The sequence below is a fragment of the Adiantum capillus-veneris genome, chromosome 24, assembly GCF_014529385.1.
Source record: "Adiantum capillus-veneris isolate H3 chromosome 24, ASM1452938v2, whole genome shotgun sequence".
NCBI classification, from domain to species: Eukaryota; Viridiplantae; Streptophyta; class Polypodiopsida; order Polypodiales; family Pteridaceae; genus Adiantum; species Adiantum capillus-veneris.
Window position 1 is genome coordinate 101779030 of NC_140954.1, and position 27718 is coordinate 101806747.

Consider the following 27718-nt stretch of genomic DNA (forward strand, 5'->3'; position numbering starts at 1 on the left):
AAGCCCCAGTGAAGGAACACCACCACTCCTCGTGGAACTCGTCGCTAGAAGAGGGGTAATGTCATGGATGCTTGAGAGTCAGTCGCTTATGACATCACCTGCATCATCGCTGATGTCATCACCTACATAATTGCCTACATCATTGCCTGCATCATCGCCTATGTCATCATCTGCATCGTCACTAGAAGAATCTAGAAGGATCCTTAAGATTCTAGAAGGTTCTAAAAGTATCAAAAAGATATTAGAAGTTTCTACAAGCTTGGAGAAGATTGTGAAAGAATCTAGAAGTTTTTGCAAAGCTCTAGAAATTTGAAGAAGGATCTAGAAGGTTCTAGAAGAACTAGAAGGATCAAGAAGGTTCTAGAAAGTTCTAACCTCCTCAAGCACTAGTATAAATAGGGGTCTTGGGCCACAAGCCCCTCAGTCTTGCCAACATCAGTTGTGAGGCTCCTATGGGAAATCCCTCTTCTAGTTCTCGTCTTATGTTCAAATCTTGTCCTTGCAATCAAGCCTTGTCTTGTACTTGAGTCATGTAATCCAAGTCTTGTATCAAGCTCTCTTAATAAAGTATTAAGTCTTGTAATCAAGATTAAGCTTATCATCAAGTCCCAAGTTCGTGTACATTGTGAGCACCTCTTATTGCTCTCTTCTAGCTCTATACGTGATCATAACAGGCGCCCTATTACTATGATGCCAGTAGCTTACAAAATTATTGCCAAGGCAGTCGCCCTCAGACTAGCCCCCCTACTAAACATGATCATCTCTCCGCATCATCATGGGTTTATTAAAGGAAGATCCATTTATGCCAACATCTTGGCAACAACGGTGGGCATCGAATAGGTAGCCTCCACCAAGCAAGAGTGCATTTTGCTACAGCTTGACCTTGACAAGGCTTATGATAGAATAACATGGTCATATATAGAAGATGTCATGGAGGCTCTGGGCTTTGGGGCTTGCCTATGTCGCCTCATTCACACTAGGCATTGGCAGCCAGGGAGAGCTCCTGTTTAATGATAGAATTGAGGGCTCCTTCGAGGTCAAAAGGTTTATTAAGCAAGGTTGCCCCCTGGCCCCCTTTCTTTTCGCCATCATATCGCATCCTCTCATCACGATGCTCAAAGTCAGTGCTGCGCGTGGGGAGGTACAAGGCCTAATTTTTTTAGGCAATGACCAGCTCTTGGAAAAATTGTTCGCAGATGATTCGCTCCTCTTCTTGAAGGCATGACCTCAGGTCGTCAACAAAGCTCTGGAGATTGTGAAACGTTTTTTGTGGCCTTGTGTTCCAAGTGTACTTTGAGAAGTTGAGAGTGATCTCCCTATCTAAAAACAACTCCTTTGGCCCTTTTGACAGCTAGACATGTGAGATTGTCTCAAAAGGGAATATATTTAGGCACCTGGGAGCCCCCTTGGGAGTGGATGTAACTCACAAACAAAGATTTCAATAGGTCCTTGAAAAAGTCAAAACAAAAATGATCATGAGAAGGTGGGAGTATGCTCTTCTCCCATTCCTGAGCCGGATTAAAGCAATAAATTCATTTATGCTTGTCAAGTGGATGCAAAGGACATTGCAGATCAGGTTCTTCAAGACTGATCTGTTCCTTGGTGGCAAGGACTTGGGAAGTCCTACTCTTCTCATCTACACTCAAACTGTCAGATACTTTTTCTCTCACCATATAAAAGCCTAGAACTATAGTTCACCTACTTTGTTAGCCAATTTCGTTAACTTGTAATCTTTAGCACCTCAAGGCTTCGCATGAGCTTGAGGTTGTTTTGTAATTTTATGTTGTGCTTAATACAATTCACTCACAAATTGTGAGTTCTGCAAAAATAAAATAAAATTTTTAGCTAAGTTGTGTTTTAGCTCTAAAAAATTTATGTTACTATTTGGAAAGGATTTACTACTCATTTATAACGTTTTAAAGAAACTTTTGATGGAAAAGCTCTCAAAAAAAAAAAGAGAATTATATTTAGGAAATTGAGAAAAACTTTCCTTGAGTTTCTGTCTAGATTCATTACAATTGTAATTTTATGAAGATGTAGATTCCAATTTTTATATTTAAGGCTCTATTGCCTACTACAAAGCTCGTCTGATTGCCAATGGTTTTAACCAAGAACATGATGGCTAGAGTTAGCACAAATTGTTTTGACACCTTCTAAGGATTAAGCTGCCACACGGTCATGGCCATTTTTGCAACTACCCATGGTCATAAGCTTAGAATTTTTGATAGAGAAGCAAACACCTAAGCCAAAATATGAACACATTTAATCGAGCACATCGAAGCACACAACCGTGCATGTGGATAGAGGGAAAACGAGAGTTAGATAGGTGGAAATATGCTGAAGACACCGTGGAAATTGTAAAGACATCTACTATCACAAGAAGATTTAGATATTTTCTCATGTAGAAAAACGGAGTCTTTTTCACAGTTTTTCATACAATGCATAACATCGTGAGCTTTTGTTCGAGAGGCACCGCATACCTAGCTAGGTACGATCGGGGATAGGGGACCACCGGCCCCCCCACCGGGCCGGCGGTCCCCTACCCCAATCGTACCTAGTTAGGTATGCGGTGCCTCCCTTGCAAAAGCTCATGATGTTGAGGTAAGTCACAATGTTGGAAATATTGTGATAATTTGTCCAAAACTTCTTGTATATCTAAACTAACATAATATGGCAGAAGGTGGAGCCCTTTACACATGTCAAAATCTGCGACATGAAGGCTAAACTCCAAAATTGAGAGAAGTCCCTGTGCACGCGATACACACACACACACACACACACACACACACACACACACACACAGAGGCCATCGAAGACGGCCGGCCGTACTAGTGGACATAAACGGTACAATTGCTTTTTGACAATAGTATTAAGCTTTTGGTTAGGGATAGGAACTTTTTTAGTCTCAAAAATCTTAGGCCCCGTCTAGATGATTTCATGTGCATCTCTCTCTCTCTCTCTCTCTCTCTCTCTCTCTCTCTCTCTCTCTCTCTCTGCCCCCAAAGGAGTTAATCTATACCAGTTGATATGCTTTCACCTTCTCCACCAAGCTTCCTAAACGTGGGATTTCCACCATGACCATTATCAACACACTCCACCATACTCCAGATTTTTTGAATTCTCCATCGGCCATATCAAGAAGCTCAACTTGAAAGTTTTCAAACTAATGCTCTCTCTCTCTCTCTCTCTCTCTCTCTCTCTCTCTCTCTCTCTCTTTGGAACTTTCTTTTATCTATTTACATTTTTAACATGTTACATTTTAGAAGATGCACAAAAGCTTATGAGTGTCTTGAAACACTTTTGCCTACATAGAAGGCTGATCATGAATGGATCAACCAAGGTTATGCTTGTAAAGACCCTTAATGACAAAAATCCATGCATTGTATACAACTATGAGCAACTTGAAGTGGTAGATAGCTTCAAGTACCTTAGCCTTGAGGTTCCATCCAATCATAAATGGAAGGATTGCGCAATGCATCACTTGGAAGCCGAAAAGAGGGCTTATTATGCATTTGAGAACATGTGCAATGCTGGAGGGATCAAGTGTTGGGCTCTCAAAAAGTACCTCTTTTACACGTTGGTGACAGCGGTGCTTCTTTATGGAGTGGAGGTGTGGCCTTGGTAACATCGAGAGGTCTACTTGGAAAGAGTTTGAGAATGTCCAAAATCGTTTTCTCACCAACTTTCTCCAAGTCAAGACACAAACACCTTACATAAGGGCTCGAGGTACACGACAAACTGCTTGCCCTGCGGAGAGCTAGCGTGAAACTCGAGGGGGGCGATGGGCGAGCTTGCTAGGAAATGCAAAAGAGCGGCAAAGACTTTGGGGTGGGGAGAATTGACAAGGTATTTCCACAACTCTACATCTCATTGTTCCCCGTTGGCTGACTAAGGTGGGAAGCATCTCTCTCAATCCATTTTGGAGGGAAGCTGCTAGAAAGACCAATAGCAAAGGCATTCGCCGATGTCTGGACCAATTGTGGGATTATAGCAGTAAACGATGGAAAAGAACAGACCAAATGGTTCTCCAGTACAACCTGGATGGGACTAAAAGACTATCGATCAGCAGAGCCCTGGAGAAAATGGACATCTGGTGCCTACTTGGTTGTGAGTCTGAGTTGGATTGAAAATCATGGCGATGGCTAACGATAGACACTTCTTTAAGCCTTAAACTAAAGAAATATACCACACACTTATGGCTTCGATGGATTGGTTCTTTCCACTGAACAAATAGTGGGGTATGAAGTGGCCAGAGGCAAGATGGGAGAAAGTCACCAAGAACATTTGGGGCCCGCAATGGCCCCTCGGTATAAAGCTATTTCTCTGGAAGGTACTGCGGGGAGCATTGCCGACTGGGGTAAAGGCTCTTGCTAGGGGAATTGGCCCGGATAGATGCTCTCCATGCAGAATGGCTAGCGAAGACCTCTCTCACCTTTTCAAGGAGTGCCCTACGATCGGTGACCTTGCGAGTAAGATATGCAAATAGATGCAAAGGACATGGAAAATAGGCTTCTATAAGAACGATTTGTTCTTGGGAGGGAAGGTGTTGAAAAGCCAGGAGCTGCTTATTGCAACACAAATTGTTAGATTCTGCTACTTCAAACACGCCTAGAAGGCTAGGAACATTTGCTTATTCGACATAACCATGGAAACAACCAGGTTCACAGAGATAATTCAAGAAAGAAGGGGGGCAATCCTGGCCTTTAGAAAACACGAAAACTATGTTGAATGAAACAAATTAATTGACACCGCTTTAACTGACTCTCATAGATAAAAACCCGATGTTGTCCATGGGGTAGCTCCACTATTAGCCGATATATCAATAATATTTAAGAGTTGTCATGGCTCGGCATGAGCATGGGACAAATGTAAATTTTTGTGGTTGTCAATGTAATTCACTCACCATTGTGAGTTTTGCAGGGGAAAAAAGTGTTTGACTACAAGCATGACGGTGGCACGTGAAGACCTTGAAGAGTATTTGGTATGAGAGGGGTGATAGGAGAATTGAGCAAAGTGGCGAGGGTTGGGTTGATGCAAGCATGACAAGGGTGATATCCCACTTGTGAAGGTGCTGTAAGGCATGACCAAATCCCTCACCACGTGATGTGATTGACCCCATTGGCGAGCTGGACACTCATGTTAAACTCCAATTTAGCACCACCTGTATAATTCTCGTGGTCATGCGTTGGCCAGTCATAACCCCTTGGCTAGCTTTCTTTTTGGAAGTTGGCCAAGCGAATGCATAGAGGGTGGCTAGCCTTGACCATAAGTGGCACGAGGGAAAGTGAAGGGATCAATGGTTGGGGTTTAATCTGCCGTTGATTGATTTCGGTTGAATAAAATCGTTTGGGTTCCATCGCGTTGCGAGTGCCATTTGAACCCCTGACCTCCCACTCCATAGAGAGGTGCTCTATCCAACCCAGACAGCGCGTCTTGCTACAAATGATGCGGGGTCCGCGTGTATATAAAAACCTATGCTACGGATATCCGAAGTCTCACATTCCTCACGCCCCACCGATCAAACTCTTCCATTGATCCCTCGAATAGGACTCACTGTCACTTATACACGAGGGGTGGCTACTACCTTTGGGGGGGGGGGGGGGATATGGGAGCCACCAAAGTGTTGCTCTCACGGGTAGGGTCCCATGTCAAAGATTTTCATCATGCAGGTAGAAGTCGTGGACAAAATGCATGAAACTTGGCAAGGCTTGTATGGGCAAGAGAACGAGACGAGAGAGAGAGAGAGAGAGAGAGAGAGAAACTGTCCAATGGCAGGAAGACAAAGGCTTGAAGGGAGGGAGGCAAAAAGGTGGTGCCGGACGTGTGAGGGTTTGGTGAAGTGGGGCAATTTGAGGTTGAATGAGATGGAGCCAAAAAGCAAACGAAGTCACAACTCCTGCAATTCATGGACACACGCTTTTGTTCGTCATCCTTTTGCTCTCATGTTACGAGCTGCGTGACCGAAGAAAGCAACACAGAGAGAGAGAGAGAGAGAGAGAGAGAGAGGGAGGGAGGGAGAGGCAGCTATCTCTGCACCGTCCAGTCATGAGGACTTTCCCGCAGCTACACTCTTCTTTGGCTGCAGAGATGACGATGAGTCTCTGAGAATGAGTGCGCCTCGCAGAGAGAACCTGCAGCCTTTCGCTCACCATAGAATGCAGGCAGAGGCCATGAATGGAAGATCGTTATCGGCGAGATGCTTTAGCGTAGAGAGAGAAGGCACAGTTGCGGACTTTGGAGCATCGTCCTCACGCTGGCCTCACAACGTGCAATATCTTCGCTACATCCCTGCCTCTGCGGGAGCCTGCCCTTGCTTCTCCACAATGGTCTGCTCAGGTACCTTCAATTTGATGCTTTTCGTTTTTTGTTTTCGGAGACGCGGGAAGAGAGAGAGAGAGAGAGAGAGTTTTTAGGAACAATACCAAGAAAACTCAGGACCTAGTTTTGAACTCAGGACCTCTTCCTCAACTTGGACCTTTTGTGTCTCAAGTTAGGTCCTTCCTCAACTTGGACCTTTTGTGTCTCAAGTTGGTTATAACAAAGGAAAAATTCAAAGGTATGTGGCTCTTGTAACGTGACAGACGAACTCTCTTCGATAGAGAAAAACTTTTTTTAAAATCTTAGCAGGAGTTCATGAACACATACTTTCCTAAACAAGTATTTACCTATAGAAAAGGTGAAGAAAAATACACCTTGTAAATCCCAAGGCCTCTATAGGGTATTGTACTCTATGCTGAAGGGCCAGGGCATAAAGGAAGAAGGCATGAAAAACTCTAAAAGAGGGGGTAAAGGAAGAAGTCACCTGGTGAGGGTACTTTGCAAAGGATGCTTTTGCAACACGAGATCGCATGTGAGAACGCGAAGCAATCTCAATTCGCTTTGATACCCCGTGAGAAGACATGTGGAAAGCACATCGAAGCACTACCCAACCAACTCCTTTTATAAACTAACCCTATCTCTATGTGTGTCTCCTCAAAAAGGGATGCTGCTAGACTTCTAGCCACTGCAGACCATGTGAGTTCATCAATAGGGGGTTTTGAAAGTATTTATGTCCAATTTGAAAAACAAAGTCGTAAGTTTCTTCAAGAAATGGATCAATGTTATCCACGTGAAATTCGTAGATAAGAGGTTTTTTAATAATCACTTCAATGCATGTTCTATATAGTTTTTTTTCTTTTTTTACCAATACTCACAATAGTGAGTATAGTATCTATTAGTACGGTCAGTCACACACGAGCTTCTTTCAGTTATGGAGTTTATCCTTCAGGTTACAGATTTTGACACGTGTAAAAGGCTCCCCTTTTCGCCATATTATGTTAGTTTAGATTAATTAAAACAAGGTGAAAATTCACTATGGCCTACATAAGGCTATTGACAAGAATTTCCTAATAAAAAGTTTCTTTGAGAAAAATAGAAAGTGATACTATTATTTTAATAAAATTGTAGTGTCACAATACAAAATTATGTTTTTTTGAAAAAAAAGTGTAACGCCGAACTATTTACATTACAATATATTCCAAAGACATAAAAAGTAATGTTTGACACAAAACTCAATGTCCCTCTTTAAAGACACCATATACGAATGTCAACACTCTCTCACGAGGGCCTAAAAAAATAATTTAAAATTATCATTAGCTTGTCATGTGACATTAATCGACAAGCTTTTTTCAATGGTCCATATTTACACCCAAAAATCCACCCTTCACTAAGGACTCTTTATGTAGTCCAAAAAGAATTACATGAGTAGACACATAAGCACAACCAAACTAACACCAGTTCTCGGCCTTTTACACAGAGGCCTAACCGAACTCAAGTATAGACCAGATACATCGGCTAATTAGGGTGCCATCCTCACCCGAGATAGCTTCGAAGAAGGGACGAGTCCCCATCACCCATGCTAAGCTTTGAGGAGCCACCAGATCGGAGCTATCGCCACCAACCATCGACGTGCCTCAAAGGACCCAGCAACAAAAGAAACAATGGATCCGAGCCGGTAGACGCAACCACCAAAGAGAAGCAACCAAAAAAAGGCGAACATCCACCACAGGGAAAATAGGTGAGTCATGCACCCTCCGCAACCGCAACGCCAAGGATCTTGAAGGCCACCAGAAAAGGAGTAGTTTCCACCGACTCCCCTTCCCAACAAGGTCGAAGCAGACCCAATGGAAACATCCACTATCCTCTAACCACACACACAACAAGACGCACCTGTTAGAGATGAGATCTTCCATATGACACCCTTCTTCAAGATATAACAGATCCCCGCTCCGACCCGAGGGTTGTAAGATCCCTTGTAGCCCCTGAACTCTCTTAGCATTGCTTGCTCCCAGAGGATCCATAACCACCCTCGAAGGAGGTTCCATCCGAAGCATGTGGTTTGATCTCCACCTAGAAAGCGAGAAAGTTCCCCGCCGCAAGGCGAGAGGCCCCCCCACATGTTCTATATAGGTCTTAAACAGCGGACTCCTAGGGGCCCAATCTTTTCTTTTCTTTTTTTCCAAACTCACAATGTGAGTGGATGTACTGAATTCTCAAAAATAAATGTACAAAGCAACCTCAATCTCGTGTCGAGCCTTGAGGAATTTCGTAATACATCGATAAGCTACTTGGCTTGAACAAGAGACAAACAAGTACCCATGTTCTAGGTAGTGCAAATCGGATAGTACGATGTTGATGACCCTATACCACTTGTCCGAGCTCTTCCTTTTACCAATGGAAACAATCAATTCCTTGCTTTCATGTAAAATCTTTGTGAAGCTAGCTGTTGAAATATGGTGGACTCCCACCACGGGCCAGGTCTTTTTTATAAGTACGTCAACATAACTAGGAACTTTCACTGTATTTTTTTTTTTCAACTCATTCTTCTCCTCCTACCACTAATTAAGAAGTTGACGTGCTTACTGGGTCTACTCTCACTTTCATTAATTAATTAAGCCAGAAGATTCCCATCACGGCTCCGAATTCAAAAGCAAAAGCACAACAGCTATCACCATCAATCCCCCCCCCCCCCCCCCAAGGGAGCGCCCCGCCCACAACCTGTCTGCGTCTCTCTTCGCAAAGCCTACCATTGCCCTCTGCTGCATAAGCTCACCCTGTGCATTGCAAGCATCGTGCTCCCTCTCATGCCATCCCTGCTCAACACACCTACTGTGTGGACTAACAACGACCTTCAAGGTCATGGACAATAGTGACCAACCGATCGACGTGAACAAACCCAGGCCATGGCGGCCCTTGCAACACCACGATAGGCTCAACTGAGCCCTACGTGCAGCGCGAGAGTAGGCGAAGCACAAGAGCAGGACATGAAACACACAAAACGTAGATCTTGCATGCGAAGAGAGATCCACTAAAGGAGTTGGCATCTGTTGTCTGATAGCGCCACAACTACAACCGCCCTCTCTTTCATCCTCCATTGAGCGATGAGCGGGTCTTCCTCTCTCGCATCCACCTGAAGCATGCACGATGCCTTCCCCTTAAAAAATATCAATTTCTATTTAATGAAAACATTTGTCTTGCAATAGTAGAGTTTTACCTTCAACTCAAAGAAAGGATCATGTTAGATTCTCTAAAAAAGAAACGCAAAAAAGATTATAGGCACATACTAGACGTACTAGTTTTCTATAATGTTTGGACTATTCTTCTCATCTCGATTTTAGACACAAAACTTCATGCCCATTTTTCAATTGGTGTTGGTTGCAAAAGTCTTGTCCAAAATTGTGCCCACCGTACCATTTTCATCTTCTATTCTCCACTAGTAGGCCGTGCCAATTTTGGTTTCATTTGTATTGAAGCGAATCTTGGGAGATGCCCTCAAGTTTTGAAATGAAAAGCGAGGACTTAGGAGGGGAGGGAAAAAGGTCGATGCCAGGTGTGTGGGAAAACGCACAGAGGGAGATTATTTTTTGTTCTCGTAGCTAAGGAGGGAAAAGTGCACACGGCACGTCGGTGGAGGGAGACGCGAGGGGGCGAGAGAGAGAGAGAGAGAGATTTTGATGATTGTAGTTCTGCGTGCAGACGAGGGCTCGAGCATGTGCAGGTGAAGAGCCTTCGCAAGCTGAACTGCAATGTCACAACTCATGGTGAGTATGAGATGGACCGAGTAGGTGGCACGAGCAATGAGCAGCATGGGAAGTTTTTTGCCAAAATTTTTCATCATTCCGAGCCGAAGACAGAGAGCGGCCCTGGTTTAATGCATTGCTTCGAGCCCGTAAGCCGGTACAAGCTGGTGGGAATGAACAGAGGGAGGGAGATAGATAAAGGCGGAGGTCGTCTAGTACATGTATGGCCATCGCGAGGAGCGCTTGCAAGAGATAGAAAGAGTGGGAGGGTGTCATGCACGTGCATCATCCTGCTGCAGTGAGAGAGGGAGATTGCTAGCGGTTGGAGTAGCATTGCATAAGCTCGTTCAAGTGAAATGGAGGTCGAAGCTGCGATGGCAACGGGGACTGAGCTGCAGGCGATGCTCTCTTTCTTCTCCCTCTTCTGCCCGTGCACTGAGGGGTTGCAAGAGCAACCTCACTGGTGGTGTGGTGAAGGGAAGCTATCACGACACCTAGCATTGGTGAAGGGAACAACAGAGGGTGAGTGCAGGAGAGAAAGAGAGGGAGACAGACCTACTTTGTCTGAAGGATGAACATTGAGAGGGAGACGGAAGCCGTAGAGAGAGAGAGAGAGAGAGAGAGAGAGAGAGAGAGAGAGAGAGAGAGAGAGAGAGAGAGAGACTATCTGTCTGAGGGCGAGGGGGCGTTTGCAGAGGCGGGCATGGTGAGGAACGAGGCAGGGGCAGCGCCCTTTTTTTTGTTGTAGAATTCACAAATTCCAGGTGAATCTACGAATCTTGGAAACTAAGTAATAGCTTTTTTGAAAGTAGACCCAATAGTAAAACAGCACCGCCTTCGACGGCGGCATGGCCCCTCTTACCCTCAAGCTCCTCACTCTTGACAAATTTCGCAAAAGAAGATCAAAAAAATTATTCTCTCTCTTTGTCTCTCTCTACTTTTGTTTTTGGCGGGTCTCATTCTCTCTTACCACCAGTATAATGGTAAGACCTTTGACGGTGCTTAGGCATGCCAACAATATCTACACAAGCCCTACACACACACACACACACACACACACACACACACACACACACACACACACACACAGAGAGAGAGAGAGAGAGAGACTTGATTGTTTCAAGTAACCTCCTATCATGAATATCAGCTTGTATCCTACTACCTTGGAACAAATCCTTCTTCTTAGCATAGTTTTAAGTGAGCTCACAAAGGAAAGATCTCTTCTCTTCCTCTCCATGTTTGCTTGTGTAGCGGATATTGATGCTCTCTCTCTCTCTCTCTCTCTCTCTCTCTCTCTCTCTCTCTCTCTCTCTCTCTCTCTCTCTCTCTCTCTCTCTCTTCTCCCCTAGGCGTTGAGAGCAAGAACGTGGATTGCTCCCTTTCCCTCTCAATGTTGCAAGCATCATTTACCGCAAGTGCAATGTTGAAAAGGGACTTCGTAGCATCAAGCTGGCTATTAGAATTATATTTTGATCTCTCTCGATGTCTCCATGTCTGCTTAGAGAACACTGCCCAAAGGTGTCGGAGAAAGGAGTTATTGACACGCGTTCGATGGGGGGTGTAATCCCTCCCCCCAGTAGAGAGAGAGAGAGAGAGAGAGAGAGAGAGAGAGAGAGAGAGAGGAGCCGCTCTACCCTCTTTCAAGTTTGCTTGTGTAGTGGATATTGTTGCTTTCGAGGCGCTACTCTGTATCCACAAAACCATTGGTGCTTAGAGAGAGCACATAGGATCACCACCTGGCATCTGCAATCCTACTCTAGAATACACAGCTGTCGGCACCTCTAGGGTTAGTTCATGGGTCGAGATAGAGCCCATGTTGGGCGTCACTGGATTAAAACAACCCTGAAAAGGGCAATGTGCACCACGACATGGGCATTGGGCTTGGGCTCTGGCGCGTGACCTTCTTTGCTTTGAACACCACGATCAGCTCGGTGCAAGAGCGTCGCAGGCCCCTCCATGTTTTTTTGTGTAGCAGATGTTGCTGCTTTCTTGGCATTGCTTTGTGTTCATGAAACCACTCTGCAGTGGATATCACTACTCTATCCATATTTGCTTGTGTAGCGGATATTGCTCCTTTCTTGGCTCTGCTTTATATTCACAAAACCCTTGGTGCTTAGAGAGAGTGCTTGGGACCGCTAACCCGGCGGCGCCTACAACCGTAGAAGACACAGTTGGCGGCCCCTCTAGGGTTAGCTCGTGGCCGAGGCAAAGCCCACATTGGGTGTCACTAGAAAGTAGCCCTCAAAAGGACGATCTGCACCACCACATGGGCCTTGGGCCTTGGGCTCCTCCGCATGACCTCCTTTGCTCTGGACATTGTGATTTCCACAGTGCAAAAGCCTCCTCAAACCCCAACTTTATCGTTTTTCTCTAGCTATCCCTCTCTCTCTCTCTCTCTCTCTCTCTCTCTCTCTCTCTCTCTCTCTCTCTCTCTCTCTCTCTCTCTCTAACGGGATGATGCTCGAGATGAGGATCATAGCGAAGGTGAGCAAGATGATGAATGCTACGACATAAGCCCAAAAGACGAACACAATACTGCTTTGTTGAACGCCCCTCACATCATCGCCAACAACAGCAGAGCGTGTTGGATCCTTCGCACCTTGTGCATTAATTTTCTTCTAAGCTTCGTCTTGCTTGCCTTTTGTAGGCTCTCTTACATCTTCATTGCCCATTTTGCTTTGTGTTCCTGCCTTTGATTGTCTCTTGTCTCACCTTGCACAGGGCACACTCGCCTAAAAGCTACGAGAGGTAGGGAAAAGCACCACGTGGCAAGGGGGGGTTGGAATCATGATACCATTTTATTATACCTACCTCTTATCTCCCTCTCAATGTCGCTCTCTATATATATATCTATCTCTATCCTACCTCTCTATATATCAATCTGTCTCCCCCTCTCTATCTATCTCAATCACAATCTCTCTCTCTCTTCCTATATCTCTCCCCTTCTTCCTCTCTCTCTCTCTCTCTCTCTCTCTCTCTCTCTCTCTCTCTATATATATATATATATATCTTTTTTATCCCCCCAAAGCTTCTCTCTGATCTCTCTGATCTCTCTCCCTCCCTCTCTCTTTGAATCTCTCTATTTGAAATTGTTAAATGACATTAGTCAATTTTTGTTAGATATTTTGTATTAAAAAATTAATAAAATGTCTAAAGCCACAAAAAATATCGCAAATTTGTGTAGAACCATTAAAAAAACGTCATAAATCTACTAAAAACAATAAAAAATTTAGTAGATTTGTGATGTTTTCTCGAAATGGTAGAGAGAGAGAGAGAGAGAGAGAGAGAGAGAGATCGAGAGGAAACCTTACTTTTTCTCTATTTTGGGGCGGAATTTCTCCTTTTTCCCCTCTCCGTCAAACAGCATTTGTGAAATTGAAAACGACACGATATTAAGCTGAGACACATTTTTCGCGGACACTCCCACCGCTAGCCTTGTTCAGCAACTTCAGGTAGGTTGTAGCTTACCATAGAGAGAGAGAGAGAGAGAGAGAGAGAGAGAGAGAGAGAGAGAGAGAGAGAGAGAGAGAGAGAGAGAGAGAGAGAGAGAGAGTCAACTCCTCTTCAGTGGAGTCTTGAAGTTGGCGGTTAGTTGAGGCCGCCCTAATGTCCTTCAAAGTGCCAGCGTTGCAACTTGCAAGCCACTGCTTGCATGCTGCAACATTGAGAGTCATCGGGGGTCGGAGTCTCTCTCTCTCTCTCTCTCTCTCTCTCTCTCTCTCTCTCTCTCTCTCTCTCTCTCTCTCTCTCATTATTCTTAGCGGCTCAGCCCCATTAAAGGTGGTTTGCACTGTAGCACGTGGGCATTATGCATCCGCTCCTGCTTCCAGCTCAATCTCCAGTTGGCGGCCGCATTTAATTGTGTAGTACAGCAGAAGTCTCTCTCTCTCTCTCTCTCTCTCTCTCTCTCTCTCTCTCTCTCTCTCTCTCTCTCTCTCTCTCTCTTCCCCACCCCCCATTTCACGTATTGGAGTCTCTCTCGCCCTGTCTTGCGAGTGTTGTCGCTCAGCCCATTTCGCTCAGGCCACACTCCGAAGCTGGCAACCGTGTTGGCTTAATTAATTTGAAGTTTGATGTAGAAGCCGTGCATGGCTGTTTCGAAATTGAATACAGTGCGCAAGAAGGCTTTAAAGAGATAGATGGACAAGGCACTCTGGGAGCCCCGAGCTCAACCAGCATGAGGGAAAGGCAGCGGATCAATGATCACCGAGACCTTATGCCGGGACCTGTGTGTGTGTGTGTGTGTGTGTGTGTGTGTGTGTGTGTGTGTGTGTGTGTGTGTGTGTGTGTGTGTGTGTGTGTGTGTGTGTGTGCGTGCAAGTTTGTGTGTTGTTTTGATTCATTGCATAGCACACTTGCCTGAGCAAGGAAATGGCGCCATGTGGCAGGGGGGCGGAATCCCTCCCCCTTTTATTATAGTATAGATTCTTGTCCTAAAAGTTTCACCTCCAAGTCATGGGAGGTAGTGGTAGGAAGTCTAAACACCTCAAGGCTAGGAGTGGGCCTTTCAATATCTCATTTCAAATGCTCCAATTCGTATTTTCCAATACAAGGAATCTTTCAAGATTCCTTTCCATGCAACTTGGTTCAACTTTGTATAAAAGATCGCCATGCATGAGCTTATGATTGACCTCGTAATGGCACACTCAAAAAGAGGGACTATTAGCTTGAGCCAATCGAACGAGCCTATCTCGTTGATGCCTATGCGAGCTCTACTCTATTAAAAAATGCACTCTCGCTGCATTCTATTGCCACGCAACAGTTCACACCAATTGCGTCTCGTTTGGCCTCCCATGACACTTGCCAATGTCACACGATTTTCGCAATACTTTCTTAGTTCCTTCCTCATTACAAAAGAAGAATCTTGATAGATTCCCCTTAACAAAATGCTTGTCCAATCGTAGCCCTTGTTTTATTTCGATCTTCTTCATTTTCCATCCCAATTAACTTTAGCCTACTCTTAAACATGGAAAAGCCATATAACTTAGTAGAAAACTTTGTCAGCAAAATTTTGGGTTATTCACCACTACTAAGGAAAAATATAAAATCGCTATCTCTAGCTCCAAGTGCAATGGCACTAGGTGGACCCTTATTTATGAGTAAATTTCACATGACATTGTCCAAGAAACAACTGTCTTGAAATTCTCAAAATCACTGGAAGGGTTGATTTGTAAGACATGATTCATTTGACATGAAGGGCGGCAGTCATCACACATCCACACGCAAAGCAAGGGGTAGCCCACACAGGAGGGGGTTGGCTGCTATGGAGGCAAGCACATTACCCCTTACCAACAGACCTTCATGGATGATTGCCCCTCCCAACAAAAATGTAATGCAACACATGTGCAAAAGTTTCTTCAACGTTGGAATAAAAAAAGAAACAAGTATGGTGGCACGATTTTGGGAAGCAAGATAATTAGAAGGAATCAGGGGAGATGCTCCTACCTTGGGAAGTGAGATCAAACAAGAAAGGAAGCGTGGAGTTGTGGGACTGAGGAAGCACAATTGCAAGCAACATGTATTGTGCAGAGGTAGCCGAGGTAGGGGACATGCGGACGAGTGGAAGGTGCCAGATGTCACACGAGACACATACTAGCAATAGGTGGCCAGTGAGGGAAGAACGCATTGGTCGAAAGAGGAGGCAGGCCCTAGAAGGTTGAGACTTAGCAAAAGGAAGCTCTGCAAGCTGGTAGTCGCTACGTGAGACAGTGGTTGAGGTGGATCCTTTCTTGCCCTTAGATAATTAGGAAGGCTATGGAGATTGTGCAAACAGTTGAAGTAGCCTTGGGATCAAAGTGCAATATTGAAAAATCAAGACTGATTTCACTTTTTTTTTCGATACTCACAATCATGAGTCGAGAGAATTTATATTAAGTCAAAATGAATACAATAACCCACAAGCACTACATGTGTCTTGGGGGGACTAGGGTTCCAACAGAGGCTTGTACACAAGTAAAGATACAATACCAACGGTTACAAACTTACCCTCTTGAGTGTTCCAAGGAGCTCAGTGCATGAGTCCAATCTTCCTCCTTATCCACTGACCCTCTCCTAGCTCCAACACCATGGATGAGCTCAGTGCTCATGCACACAATATCATCAAAACAGGCTACCACCATCTTGGCTTCAAAAACCCGAAGATTCCTAGACTTTCAAACCTGATACAGGTAGCAAAATCTATTATGGGTGCACACCAAAATGGCGTGACTTTGGAATCCACTCCCTCCCAAGATCAGGTCATCGGTAAAGAAAAGGATTGCAAAGGCAATACCCAAGGTTACAGGTGCAATACTACTTGCATTTCACTAATTTTCAATTAGTGTTCCTAGGCCTTTGCAGGTGGGAAATTTGGGCAGGTACTTTCTCGGATTAGTGACCACTATGAGTTGTTAACGAAGGTTTCATTGTTTATACCTAGAAGTGATTAATGTTTCACCTTTTATTATGGTTCAAACGTTTCAGCAGGGCTTGCAACTGATTACAACAGAAAGTATTTAGTTTCTTTTTAGAACTATTTACATTCCTCTTCAATGTGTGCTCGAAGCATCACATTCGTCAGTATTGGCCAAGATGATCATGGATATACAGGTTTGGATCTATTTTTTGCTAAATGCATGCAAACTAGGTGTTATGGACCCTAATGTTTAGCAACGACTGATTTGGAGTGGCATGCATATTCCTCACATTAGTGCTATGACGCATATAGCAAGGCTATGTGTAGTATCTCTATGAGATTACTTTTAGGTATACTAATCACCAATAGAGGTCATGGCTTGGTTTGGGTGCTTGTGGATCTTTCAAGTTAACCTAGATGGTTATTCATGCCATTATTGTTTGCTCAGCACTGTTGTATTCTATTGTGATCCCCGTTTACCAGTTTCTAGGACAATTGTCTATAAACCGTGGGGAACAACACATCTCAATACTGTCCGAATCCAAAGAGAATAGGCAGATTACAAGCTACAAGTGTACTCTTGTGCTGAAGGATATGCAAAGCGCGTACGTTAGCACCAAGCAATCCAATTAGCAAGACTGTATCGCTCTAGTTGGCGATGCTTACAATAAGGTAAAGCATGTTTGTAACTCAGTTTAGTCCCTTCATGTTTAAGTTAGGTTCTCAACCTTGACCACCACTGGTTATGGTGGGGTTGTTTATTGATGAAATTTGAGAATAAGTCAAGGACTTAAACTTGGCTAATGAGTTATGTCAGCAAGTTACTTTCATGGAATGTGATAAGCGCTACTCTTTCGGGTACATCTTAGTTGTGATAACTCGTTTAGCATGCTCATGTGCATTCTAAATGGAGTCTACACACTATAATTGGATAGGAATCGGTAACACAAGATGGTTGCAAATGGACAACAATGTGGAAAATCAAGATGTTACTCTTGGTTTCATTGAACCTCTACTGAACCGTGTTTTGGTCAAGCAAACAGCTGAATCCATGAAGGATGCCACTAGGGAAAACATTAGTGTATCATCACTCTTGTTTTCAAGGACGAAAACGCTTCTCCAAGAGGGGGGGGGGGGGGGGGGGGGGGGGGGTAATGTCATGCCAAGGGTAGGACTGGGAGGGCACGGCTCTGGCCAAGGGCCTATGGATATACATGCAGTACATGGGCTATATATAGCTAAGAGCCAGAGGGCCATGGGTCTATATATAGGTAGGTTGGGTGGTTATGAGCATGTATATCTTCCCAGTCTCTTATATCATTGGTCCCCTTGGCTATATAAAGCAAGAAGTAACTCATTGAATCCATTTTGGAGAGAAATTGCCAGAAAGGTCAATAACAAAGGACTCCATGACTAGCTAATTTTTGGGACAACAACAACAAGAGATGGAAATAAATGGACCAAGTGGCTACCTAGTTTCACCCCAATGGTACTGAAAGACTGCTGATCGATCGAGCTATATAAGGGTTGGACAACTACTTTTTGCCTATATGTGAGTCTAATCTCGAGTAGAAATCTTGGCAGTGGGCCAAGAGTAGACATTTCTATGAACCGCAAACCCAAGGATTCCTACCACACTCTAATGTTCAAGAGTGATTATTGGTTCTTCCCCTTTAACAAGCAGTTGGGAAAGCAATTTTCAGAATCATGATGGGTGGCGATAGTAAATAACAATTGGCTTCCACAATGGTGGCCACAATCAATGAAGATCTTTTTTGTGGAAGGTACTATGGGAGGCTTTGCCGACTGGTGTCAAGATTCTAGCTAGAGGTATTGGATCGTCGGGGTGCACAATAACAAGTGAGGACCTCTCTCACTTATTCAAGGAGTGCATGACAATAAGTGGCCTGGTAGGCAAGATTTGTAAATGGATTTAAAAGATGTAAAAGATGGGGTTCTTCAAGAATGATTTATTCTTAGGAGGGGAGGTGGTGAAAGCCAAGTGCTTCTAATCTGTACAAAAATTGATAGATTTCGCTACTTCCAGCAAGTCAAGAAGGCCAGGAATCGTGGGGTTTTCGAAATGTCCTCTCAACAGCTAGCTTCATGGAGATTATTTAAGAAAGAAGGAAAGTGATTATTGCCATTGGTAAAAGGAAGAAGCCGGATGAGTAGAATAGGGCAATTCTCATTGTCATGACCGCAAATGGCTAACAATGTACAAAGGATCACGATAATGGCTCGCCTCTATCTCGGGCTATGTAGCTTCTTGATTTTTGCGTGTTCCCTCAAGGCTCAACATGAGCTTGAGGTTACTTTGTACATTTCTTTATGGAGAGTTTGATACATCCACTCACAATTGTGAGTTTGGAACAAAAAGAGGAACGAGCAAAGCCTAATGGAGGTTTTTGTTAGAAAAGAGCAGAATGGCTAAGTCTTAAAGGCTCAAGGGCGAAAGGGGAGAGGGAGAGAGAGAGAGAGAGAGAGAGAGAGAGAGAGAGAGAGAGAGAGAGAGAGAGAGAGAGAGAGAGAGAGAGAGAGAGAGAGAGAGAGAGAGAGGATTGGTAGACTACAAAGACCATTTGTGCGAGACACACATTTTTTAGATGGATGTTGTTGCGGATGTTTCTTACTATGCACTTTGATACCAATGTCAGGTTTCAAGAGTGACGTTAATGACTCCACTATGGCCAAGGCATCGGGTGGGTGTGTGTGTGTGTGTGTGTGTGTGTGTGTGTGTGTGAGAGAGAGAGAGAGAGAGAGAGAGAGAGAGAGAGAGAGAGAGAGAGAGAGAGAGAGAGAGAGAGAGAGAGAGAGAGAGCTCACCACCCAATCGTAGAGGGCTAGATAGTGCTCTAAACACCACACACAATGATAAGACCTCAAAGCATGGCTTATATTGGTGGCCTACCTATCCACACTAGCTCATTGCCGATGGATGTTGAGAGTGTTCGGGGTTTAAGGGTGAGGACACCCAGGGTTGTAGTGCATGTGCTTCGATGGCCTACACCCGATGTTGGGTTGAGCTCTACCATCACTAGGGTGGTCCCACAACCCATCCATGAGCGTCTTTGCAAGCTTACGTCACATTACTCTCCCCCCTCTCTTAAAAGAAGTAACCATTCTCAAAAAAACTATTCGAAAAAATTCTCGGTGATAACATAAGGAAATTCAGTTAAAGTGAAGTGAAGGGACAAGAGTGAGGAGGAAAAAGAGGCGATGCTTTGCGACAAGAAGGACTCCAAACTATAGGGGAAGACTGTGGAGAAAGAGATCCTCACACCGAATATCCTCGAAGGCCCACACTATGAGAAAGCCTTCATTTTTCTTGCTTCTTCACCCAAGATTCTAACCAATGACTGTAACAACTCCGTTGGTGGTGCAAGTCCCAGGTCCAAAGAGGGTCAAAAGGGTGAAGGCAGTGACCAAAGAGGCCAGGCCACTAGAGGGTACTAGAGCCTTGAAATGAAAAGGCTTCTCTCCTCCCCCTGATCAACTAACAAGTGGGACTTGTTACATCCCACTTCACAACCCTTTTGACGTGCTTCAAGAAAAAAATCCTGTGATCCTTTGGATTGTCCTGAAACTAGGGACAAGGTGATGGGGCAGTGTTCGGAGGTCACGAAATTTGTCCCGCTCTCCCAATGATGGAAGTTCTAGCTATCCAATCATGGAACGTGAAAGGATTGAAGACCCAAAAGAAGAGCACACCCTTTTCTAGGGAGGAAGTTAGAAAGGATAAGGAAGTTAATTACTGGGCAATCCAAGAACATCATTTGGATGCTTGCAGCAAAAGAAAATAGGCATTGGAGAGGAAGTTAGTGTTCTATGGAGAGGGTGTGGATGAGGTTAGTGGCGTTCTCTATATTGTGGACAAGGACCTAGAGCCCAAAGTGGTCATCAATAACTCCTCTGGGAGAGTCCTAGAAGTGAGAGTCTTTTGGGTTGACCAACCTATCATATATGGCCCCTGCAAAGGCTTCCATATTTTGTTAAGCGGGCTAAATCAATTATCCTCGTGCATTAATGCATGATAAGTTCCTTTTGAATTAGATTTCCAAAAAAGGCTACTTTTGGACCATCTCCAAGCATTCCACTTGAAACTGGATTCACAGATTGGCATTACAACATTGTCGAGTTCTTTCAGCACGCTATTGGCTAGCAATATCTCAAAGCCAATTAGTTGGTATTGGGTTGCCAACATGCCAATGGATTTCTAGCTCTATCTGTTATCGTCCTAGAAGTGACCCAGCCATTTAAGACCCTTATTATTCACTTTCCTGTCAATTTATATCCAATAGGGACTTTGAAGTGGCCTTAAATCTTAAGAAAGCCAAGGGGACCAATGCAAGATGGAGTTCCTGAAGTACCTGGTTTCTTCCCCCACTCCAATATCCCGACTTCTCTTTTGCATTTCCTAACTAGTTCCCTTGAGATGCCATCAAATTTGGACCAATGCGGGGCAAGAAGCTCGTCGTGCTACTCAGCCCCTTTCCATTGCCTACCTTTCAATCCAAGTATTGATGTACCTAACATGTCCAGGGTCATCATCTTCTAAACTTGGTCATGTTTAGCCAGTGAAACCATAAACTTGGCACACAAGGCCTTAGCATGGATAGCTGGGTTGAGAATTCCGAGGCCTCCTTGGTCGACTGGACGAGTAGTTGTCTCTCATTTGGCCCATTGCCATGGTCGAGAGGTTTTCGTGTTGTTTTTCGATAAGAAACTTTTTACTAGTTTTAAGAACTCTTTCCAATTACAATTAGCCATCTTGAGAAGGGGGCTTGTGAAAATAATGTAGGGGAGCACAAATGAATTTATCACTTTAATTCGTCTCATGAAGGGGAGAAGAGCACACTCCCACCTTCTCATTTTTGTTCTCTCTTTCATTGAGATCTTTGTTTGTGGGTAACATCAACACCCAAGTGAGCTCCTTGATGCCTGAAAATATTCACTTTTGAGATTATCTCCCCTGGCCAAATAGAAGAGTCGAAGGAGTCATTTTTCGATAGGGAGATTAGCATGGACTTCTCTATAGGAAGCTGAGGCCACAGAAAACGTTTGCACAATCTCTAGAGCTTCCCTGACAACTTTGGGGCACGCCTTCAACCTGGGGGATTCACTCTATATAAAAAACAAACGCCACCTGCGAGCGGACAACTTTGATAAAACCCCTATATACGACTCATATTAAGGAATATGACCCCCTTTCTACGTTTATAAAACAATCAATGAAAAAAACTATCATACCCCTATTTTACATATAAAATTTAATCCTCACATGATCTAAGTAAGTAAAACTAGTCAAAGAGTGTGTAGCATAGTGACTAGCAATGTACTAAAGAACCACTTCTATTGATAACTAGATGTACCCTCAATGTGTCTTAGTTTGATTTTCAAACTATATGCCCGATCAGTCTGCACTCTGGCTACTCATTCAATTCTGACCCATCCAAAGCTGGTGTAAATAAACCCTTGACCTACTTCCAAATCAGCCCTTATCTATGACCGTCTTGGTGCAAAATTTGATGTGTGACCTGATAAAAAACTTCCCCAAAATTCATCCAAGTTCTAGTACACACCACTGACCAATCGTGACAAATAATCAACTCGGGTCAGGTTCCCCCCTGCCCCCCCCGCCCCCCCCATCCCTTATAAATATGATACCCCCAGCTTGGGAGATAAATTATTGGGGGTCTACCCTTAACTTATACGCTTATGTAACTTGTTAAAAAAAAACCCTCCCTTGCACTTACGTGGGGCGATAAATTTTCCATGGTGAATCCCCCGGGGCCTTCAAGAAGAGAAGCGAGTCATCTGCGAACATTTTTGCCAAGAGCTGGTCGTTGCCAATTAAAGACAAGCCTTGTATCTCCCCTCGTGCAACACTAGCTTCAAGCATTGAGACAAGAGGATCGACCCGATGACGAACAGTAAGGGGGCCAGGGGGCATCCCTTCTTAATAGAGCTTTTGATCTCGAACGAACCCACAATTTTGTATTGATTAGGAGTTTTGACTGGTTGTCGGCACCCAATACATGAATGAGGCGACATAGGCGAGGCCCAAAGCCTAGAACTTCCATGTTATCCTATCATAGGCGTTGTCAAGGTCAAGCTGCATTAGGATGCACTCTTGTTTGGTGAAGATTTCATATTCGATGCCTACCATTGCAACCAAGAGTTGTCATAAATGGATCTTCCTTGAATGAACCCATGCTGATGAGAAATGATTCTGTTCAAAAGGGAGCAATTCTGAGGGCGACCTTCTTGCCAATAATCTTATATGCTACTGACATTATAGTAATGGGGTGTCAATGCTTAAGTTGAGAACAATAGACCTATTTGGGGGTGCGTTTGATAAGCCCTCTCTTTAGACTTGCATCAACTGACCCTTTGATAATGGCTTTGTTAGACAAGCTCAATGATTGGGACGAGATCATCCCAAAATTCTTTGAAAAATTCATCCATCAACCCCTCCCAGTCAGGGGACTTTTCCTTGCCTAGGGCTTTCGATTGGAGAATCTTCTTCTCGACACTCTCAAATGAAGTCTCTCTGGCTACATCCACTTCCTGCAATCGAGTCTCTACCTGGCCAATAATGTGGCTTAAATAGTTCAGCATTAGCCATGCCATCTCATCTTGGTTTTGAATGGCATTCCCATTACCATCATAAAGCGAGTGGACGCGGCCCCCAGTTCTTCTTGACTTTCAACACCCTAAAAAAATGTGCTTGATTAGAGGCCTCTGGTTGGAGGAAAGTCTCTCTAGAGAGCAATCTTGCCTTCTTGATTTGGACCTCAAGTTGGTCGTTGGTCAGGTTAGATTTAGCTTCGAGCCACCACTTATGCTCATCCTCGGTGGTAGCCAACTCAGTAGCCTTTCTCGAGGTTAACCGAGCCACCTCCTTTGTGAGATGCTTGAGGTGCACCTCACTGGCTTTTTTTGTCCGAGGGCTCGAGATTTTGATTCCTTTTTTTATGCTCCGAGCAAAAAGGACCCAAGCATTATGTTTATTGGCATCCACATCCTTCTTGAGCTTACTTAGCGCTTTCTTGGTAAGGTTTCTAGAAAGAGGGTCTTTGAACAAGTGTGCCCCTATTAAAAGAAAAAATTTCCCCCCCTCTCGGGGTCTGCTTCTCACCTTTATCCTTCTTGAGCTGTTTCTGCAAGGGCATGTGATCAGATAGACTTTTTGTTGAGATCACCTTCATCTCTAGCATTGGCGGGATCCAATCAGCTTTGCCATTTAGTCTTTTCTGTGCCAGCTAGCATACTGGCAGAACTTGTTATGTCCTTGCTCTTCTCTACCATATCGAAGTCACCAGCCATCATCCACTCCCCTTCAATAGGAGTTTTTCTAAGATGCATCCACAATTTAGCTCTATCTTTTGCAATATGTTAGTCCTATAAACATTCACTAAGGTGAGGGGATGGTCTTCTCACTTGATTCTAACCCCGATGGCTTTGCCAAAGGGGTGGTTTAGAACCCTCTTTGGCTCCAGTTCCTTGTTAGCAGTTAGTAGGAAACCACTGAATCCGTCACTTCCTTCTCCATAGAAAACAAGCTTTTCTCCAATAGCTTGCTTTCTCTTACTACGAGCATCCAAGTGGTGCTCTTGGATGGCCCAACAATTTTTTGCCTTCTCCTTTTTAACTTCCTCCCAGAAAAGGGCACTCTTCCTCCGGATCTTCAATCCCTTCACCTTCCAAGATTGGATAGCAAGAGTACCTGTCATTCGGATATGATTCATTGGGAAAGAGGGACGAATTATTCAACATCACCCCTGTCCCCAGGAAAATCTGGGGGTTCCAAGTTGGGGGAATTCTTTTTCTGAAGCACTGCAAATGGGTTGTGTAGCGGGACGACACCCTCCCCTCCTTTTAGTTGGATAGGGAACATAGCCTTTCCCCTTCAAGGCTCTAGAAGCCTCAAGCAACCTAGAGTCTCTTGCCACTACCTTCACCCTTTTGGCCCTCTTTAGACCTGGGACTTGTACAATCGATGCAGTTGTCATTGTCATAAATGTGAGGGTAGAACCAGGAGAATTGAACATATTATCATTGCATAGGCCTTCAGGGATTCGTTGTGTGGGGTTTGGTTTCTCCAAAATCTTCTCCTGCAGCTCTAAAGAACTAAATTATTCTCGCAATAAGTTATTACGAAAAATTGGATGCAGTTGAGAGAACTTCGACAACTCAATTTGTAAGGCATTCTATTTTCTAAGAATTTTCTACCTTACGAATCCTAAGTATGCAAGATCTTTAATAAATAACATTACTTTAAGTAGACAAAAAAATTAAAAGGTATTCCTAATTCAAAGATTCTCTCAACAACAAAAATGATACGCTAGTCTATATCACGTAGCAATGGGCAATGATGAAGCAGGTGGATTTGCAACCATATTAACTAGGAAGAACGGATCCAACATTGGGAAAGAGAGAGAGAGAGAGAGAGAGAGAGAGAGAGACTTTAAAGAGAAGAAAACGCTAAAGGGAAAATGAAAGAGAAGAGAAACACCTCTTTATATGGACACAAAAGTTCTTTTGACTTTCCACCTTCATCTATCTTTTTATTTCCTTTCTTTTTTTTTGGCAAACTCAAACCGTGAGTGATTGTATTATAATGTCACACAAAAAGAAGGTTACATTAGAGCCTACTCAAACACCCACTATACCCAATCATCTGAATTTTCAATCTCTGAGAGGTCGCTATGAAAGACTGTATCTGATCTTCAAAGGCCATTTCTTTCCTACTAGGCCGGGCATTCCATGAAAACTCAGCCCCCCATAAAACGTTGTGTCTATCCATTGTTTCTTTGAGTGGTTAACCCTTGTGTTCTTTTCATTTCCTAAACTCACCCTTCACTTCTGTATTTAATATGTTTTGAATTTTTTATTTTTTTTTGAGGTTGGGGAGACCTAATACATTATTTTAAGTAGACAAAACAAATATCTCCTTGCACAAACTTGTGCACCTTGTAATTTTTGTCTTACCTTCTCATTCACCTCTATCATTAAGAGAAAATTCCATTTCACATATACATGCCATAAAGATTATTCTCTATATGAGTTCCACTGGTGCCAACGCATCATAAGTCATCGTTGACCATTGGACTATGATGGCCTTCTTTTTCTCTGTTTGATATGCCATGGCTATGGATAGGCCATGTAGCACACAGAGATGTCCAATGAAGATTTCTAACCACAATGGATTGTGGGTGTTTACATGAGTTAAAGAAGATATCTCAATGTGATTTCTCCTCTCATTTAAGAAGAATTTTGTTCTCAACAACGGTTATTCTTGTTGGAGAGCTAAACTCTAGCACCACTTGTCTAATATCATAACCTCATTCCAACCTAAGCATAATAACATGTCAGTTTCTTTATCCTTTCAAGAAATTGATACACCTCACAAGAAGACGTTACTAGTGGCCACATTAGTTTTGGCAAATAGGCAGAAAAATATACCAAATGATATATCCATTATGCACTATACATGGTTACACATGTATACATCATAAAAAAGGTAGTACCTACGCAAAATGAGTATCCCAACTACTAATCACGGCTCATTATCACCCTATGAACAATGAGCTTACCAAAGTTTTTACCGAGCTATACATTTTCAAATAAATTATGCATGTAGCCACGTTCCTCCAAGATGAATGGTTTCATCATAGTACTTATAATGGTACCACATATGAACTTCCTCCTATTTGTGTATAGTAAGCCTATGAAGTGTAGCTAGGACATGTAGTTTGCTGCCTCCTAGATATAGAGGCAACAACTACCGGCCTACCTCTCCAAGTGGCAATCTCTATTTGACTATAACTGATGACTAACAAATCTACAAATATCTTGGTACTTGTTTCATGGATATACCTTCAAGGACTTGATCATTGTAGACTATATTAGAAAACGTTTAAAAATTCAGTCACTATGGACTAAGTATATACACATGGCTAAAGACACAATCACTTAATCATTGTGGATTCACTTAATCATTGTGGATTGAGTGTTTTTCTTTGATGGGTCTATCACTCCTAAAGTGGTTGCATACTATTTTATCATGAAGCTCTTCTTTTTGGGAACTACCTACAAAGCTCATATAGACTAAATACTCCATTTTTTAGCACTAAATATGTCTGCCTCTAAACATTCAAACTCAACCCCAAACCTTAAGTGTACTTGTCAACTCTACATATGAGACATTAAACTCACCAAACATTTTAGGATATCCCCTCAGCTCTTTAAGTGAGCTTCCAATCCTAACTTGGCCTTGAAATGTTCATAAATTATATTGAATTCTATGTAAAAAATCAATGAGACCTATCTATTGAAAGGCAACACTCACTAGAATCGTGCAAAAAGCCCACAAGCATTAGCAATGCTCCACTCTTTTCTTTTAGACTCCTATGAAATGTTATGATAGCAACATCGCCAAAGTATAGATTACAAGTACAAATTGTGTATGGTTGGGTGTGAGCTTGAGCCTCCTCCTCCTTCTTGTGGCCATGGCATAGACTATGGTAGCCTTACAAGCCCATATGCTCCCTCCCTTTGCCCCGTGCTAACTACACATTTTTGTTAGCTTGCATCCTAATTCCCCATGCCTTCTTTGTCCAACCTTCCCTACTTTCCTCTTTGGAAATAGATGGCTCTACCATGTGTGGGATTCAACTATCTAGACCCTCTCGCCTCCTTCCCTCTCTCCTTTTTATTTTACTATTTTGCTAATTTTTTGTTTCTTGCTTTGTGTTTTTTTCTTTGTGTGTGTGCATGCGTGCATGTGTGTTCCAACTTTAAATAGATTACTTAGACACAAAAGTACACCATGTTCAAAAGTACACCATGTTCAAAAGATAGTTGGCTTCAGACAACAAAATAGTATATGCACAAAAATATCTTTATATTGGGCATGGCCTTGTCTAGTGGTGGCAAAGGAGCCCATGGTGGCATCTGCACCCTCCTCGGGTCCTTTTCGATTGGTGATGGAGGCTTAGACTCCCCCATATGCGACAATATGCTCACCACCCAGTGTGTGAGAGAATGAGGCTACCCCTCATCCTCAAACCCTTATATAAGTGTGGCATGTCATCCACATTGGTCTGGTTGCCAGGGCACTACGATTGGGTGGTCTCTCCCTGAACCTTGTCTTTCCAACTCAACGGCTGAAAGGTGGTTGAGTCACTACAATTACATGCTCCGTGACATTGCCCCCCCCCCCATCTAAAGAGATTTTCATCCTAAAAAACAACATGGAGAA

The 27718-nt window shown here is 43.5% G+C and overlaps 1 protein-coding gene across 1 annotated transcript in view; it reads left to right on the plus strand.

Annotated features, from left to right (window-relative positions):
- The first annotated feature begins 5921 nt into the window (after window positions 1-5921).
- Window positions 5922-27718, plus strand: part of LOC147426864 (uncharacterized) — a 49570-nt gene continuing 27773 nt past the window's right edge. The window contains exon 1 of the mRNA XM_086497978.1: window positions 5922-6336. Within this exon, the coding sequence (XP_086354104.1) occupies window positions 6108-6336 (229 nt within the window). The 5' untranslated portion in view covers window positions 5922-6107. The remainder of the gene's footprint in view (window positions 6337-27718) is intronic.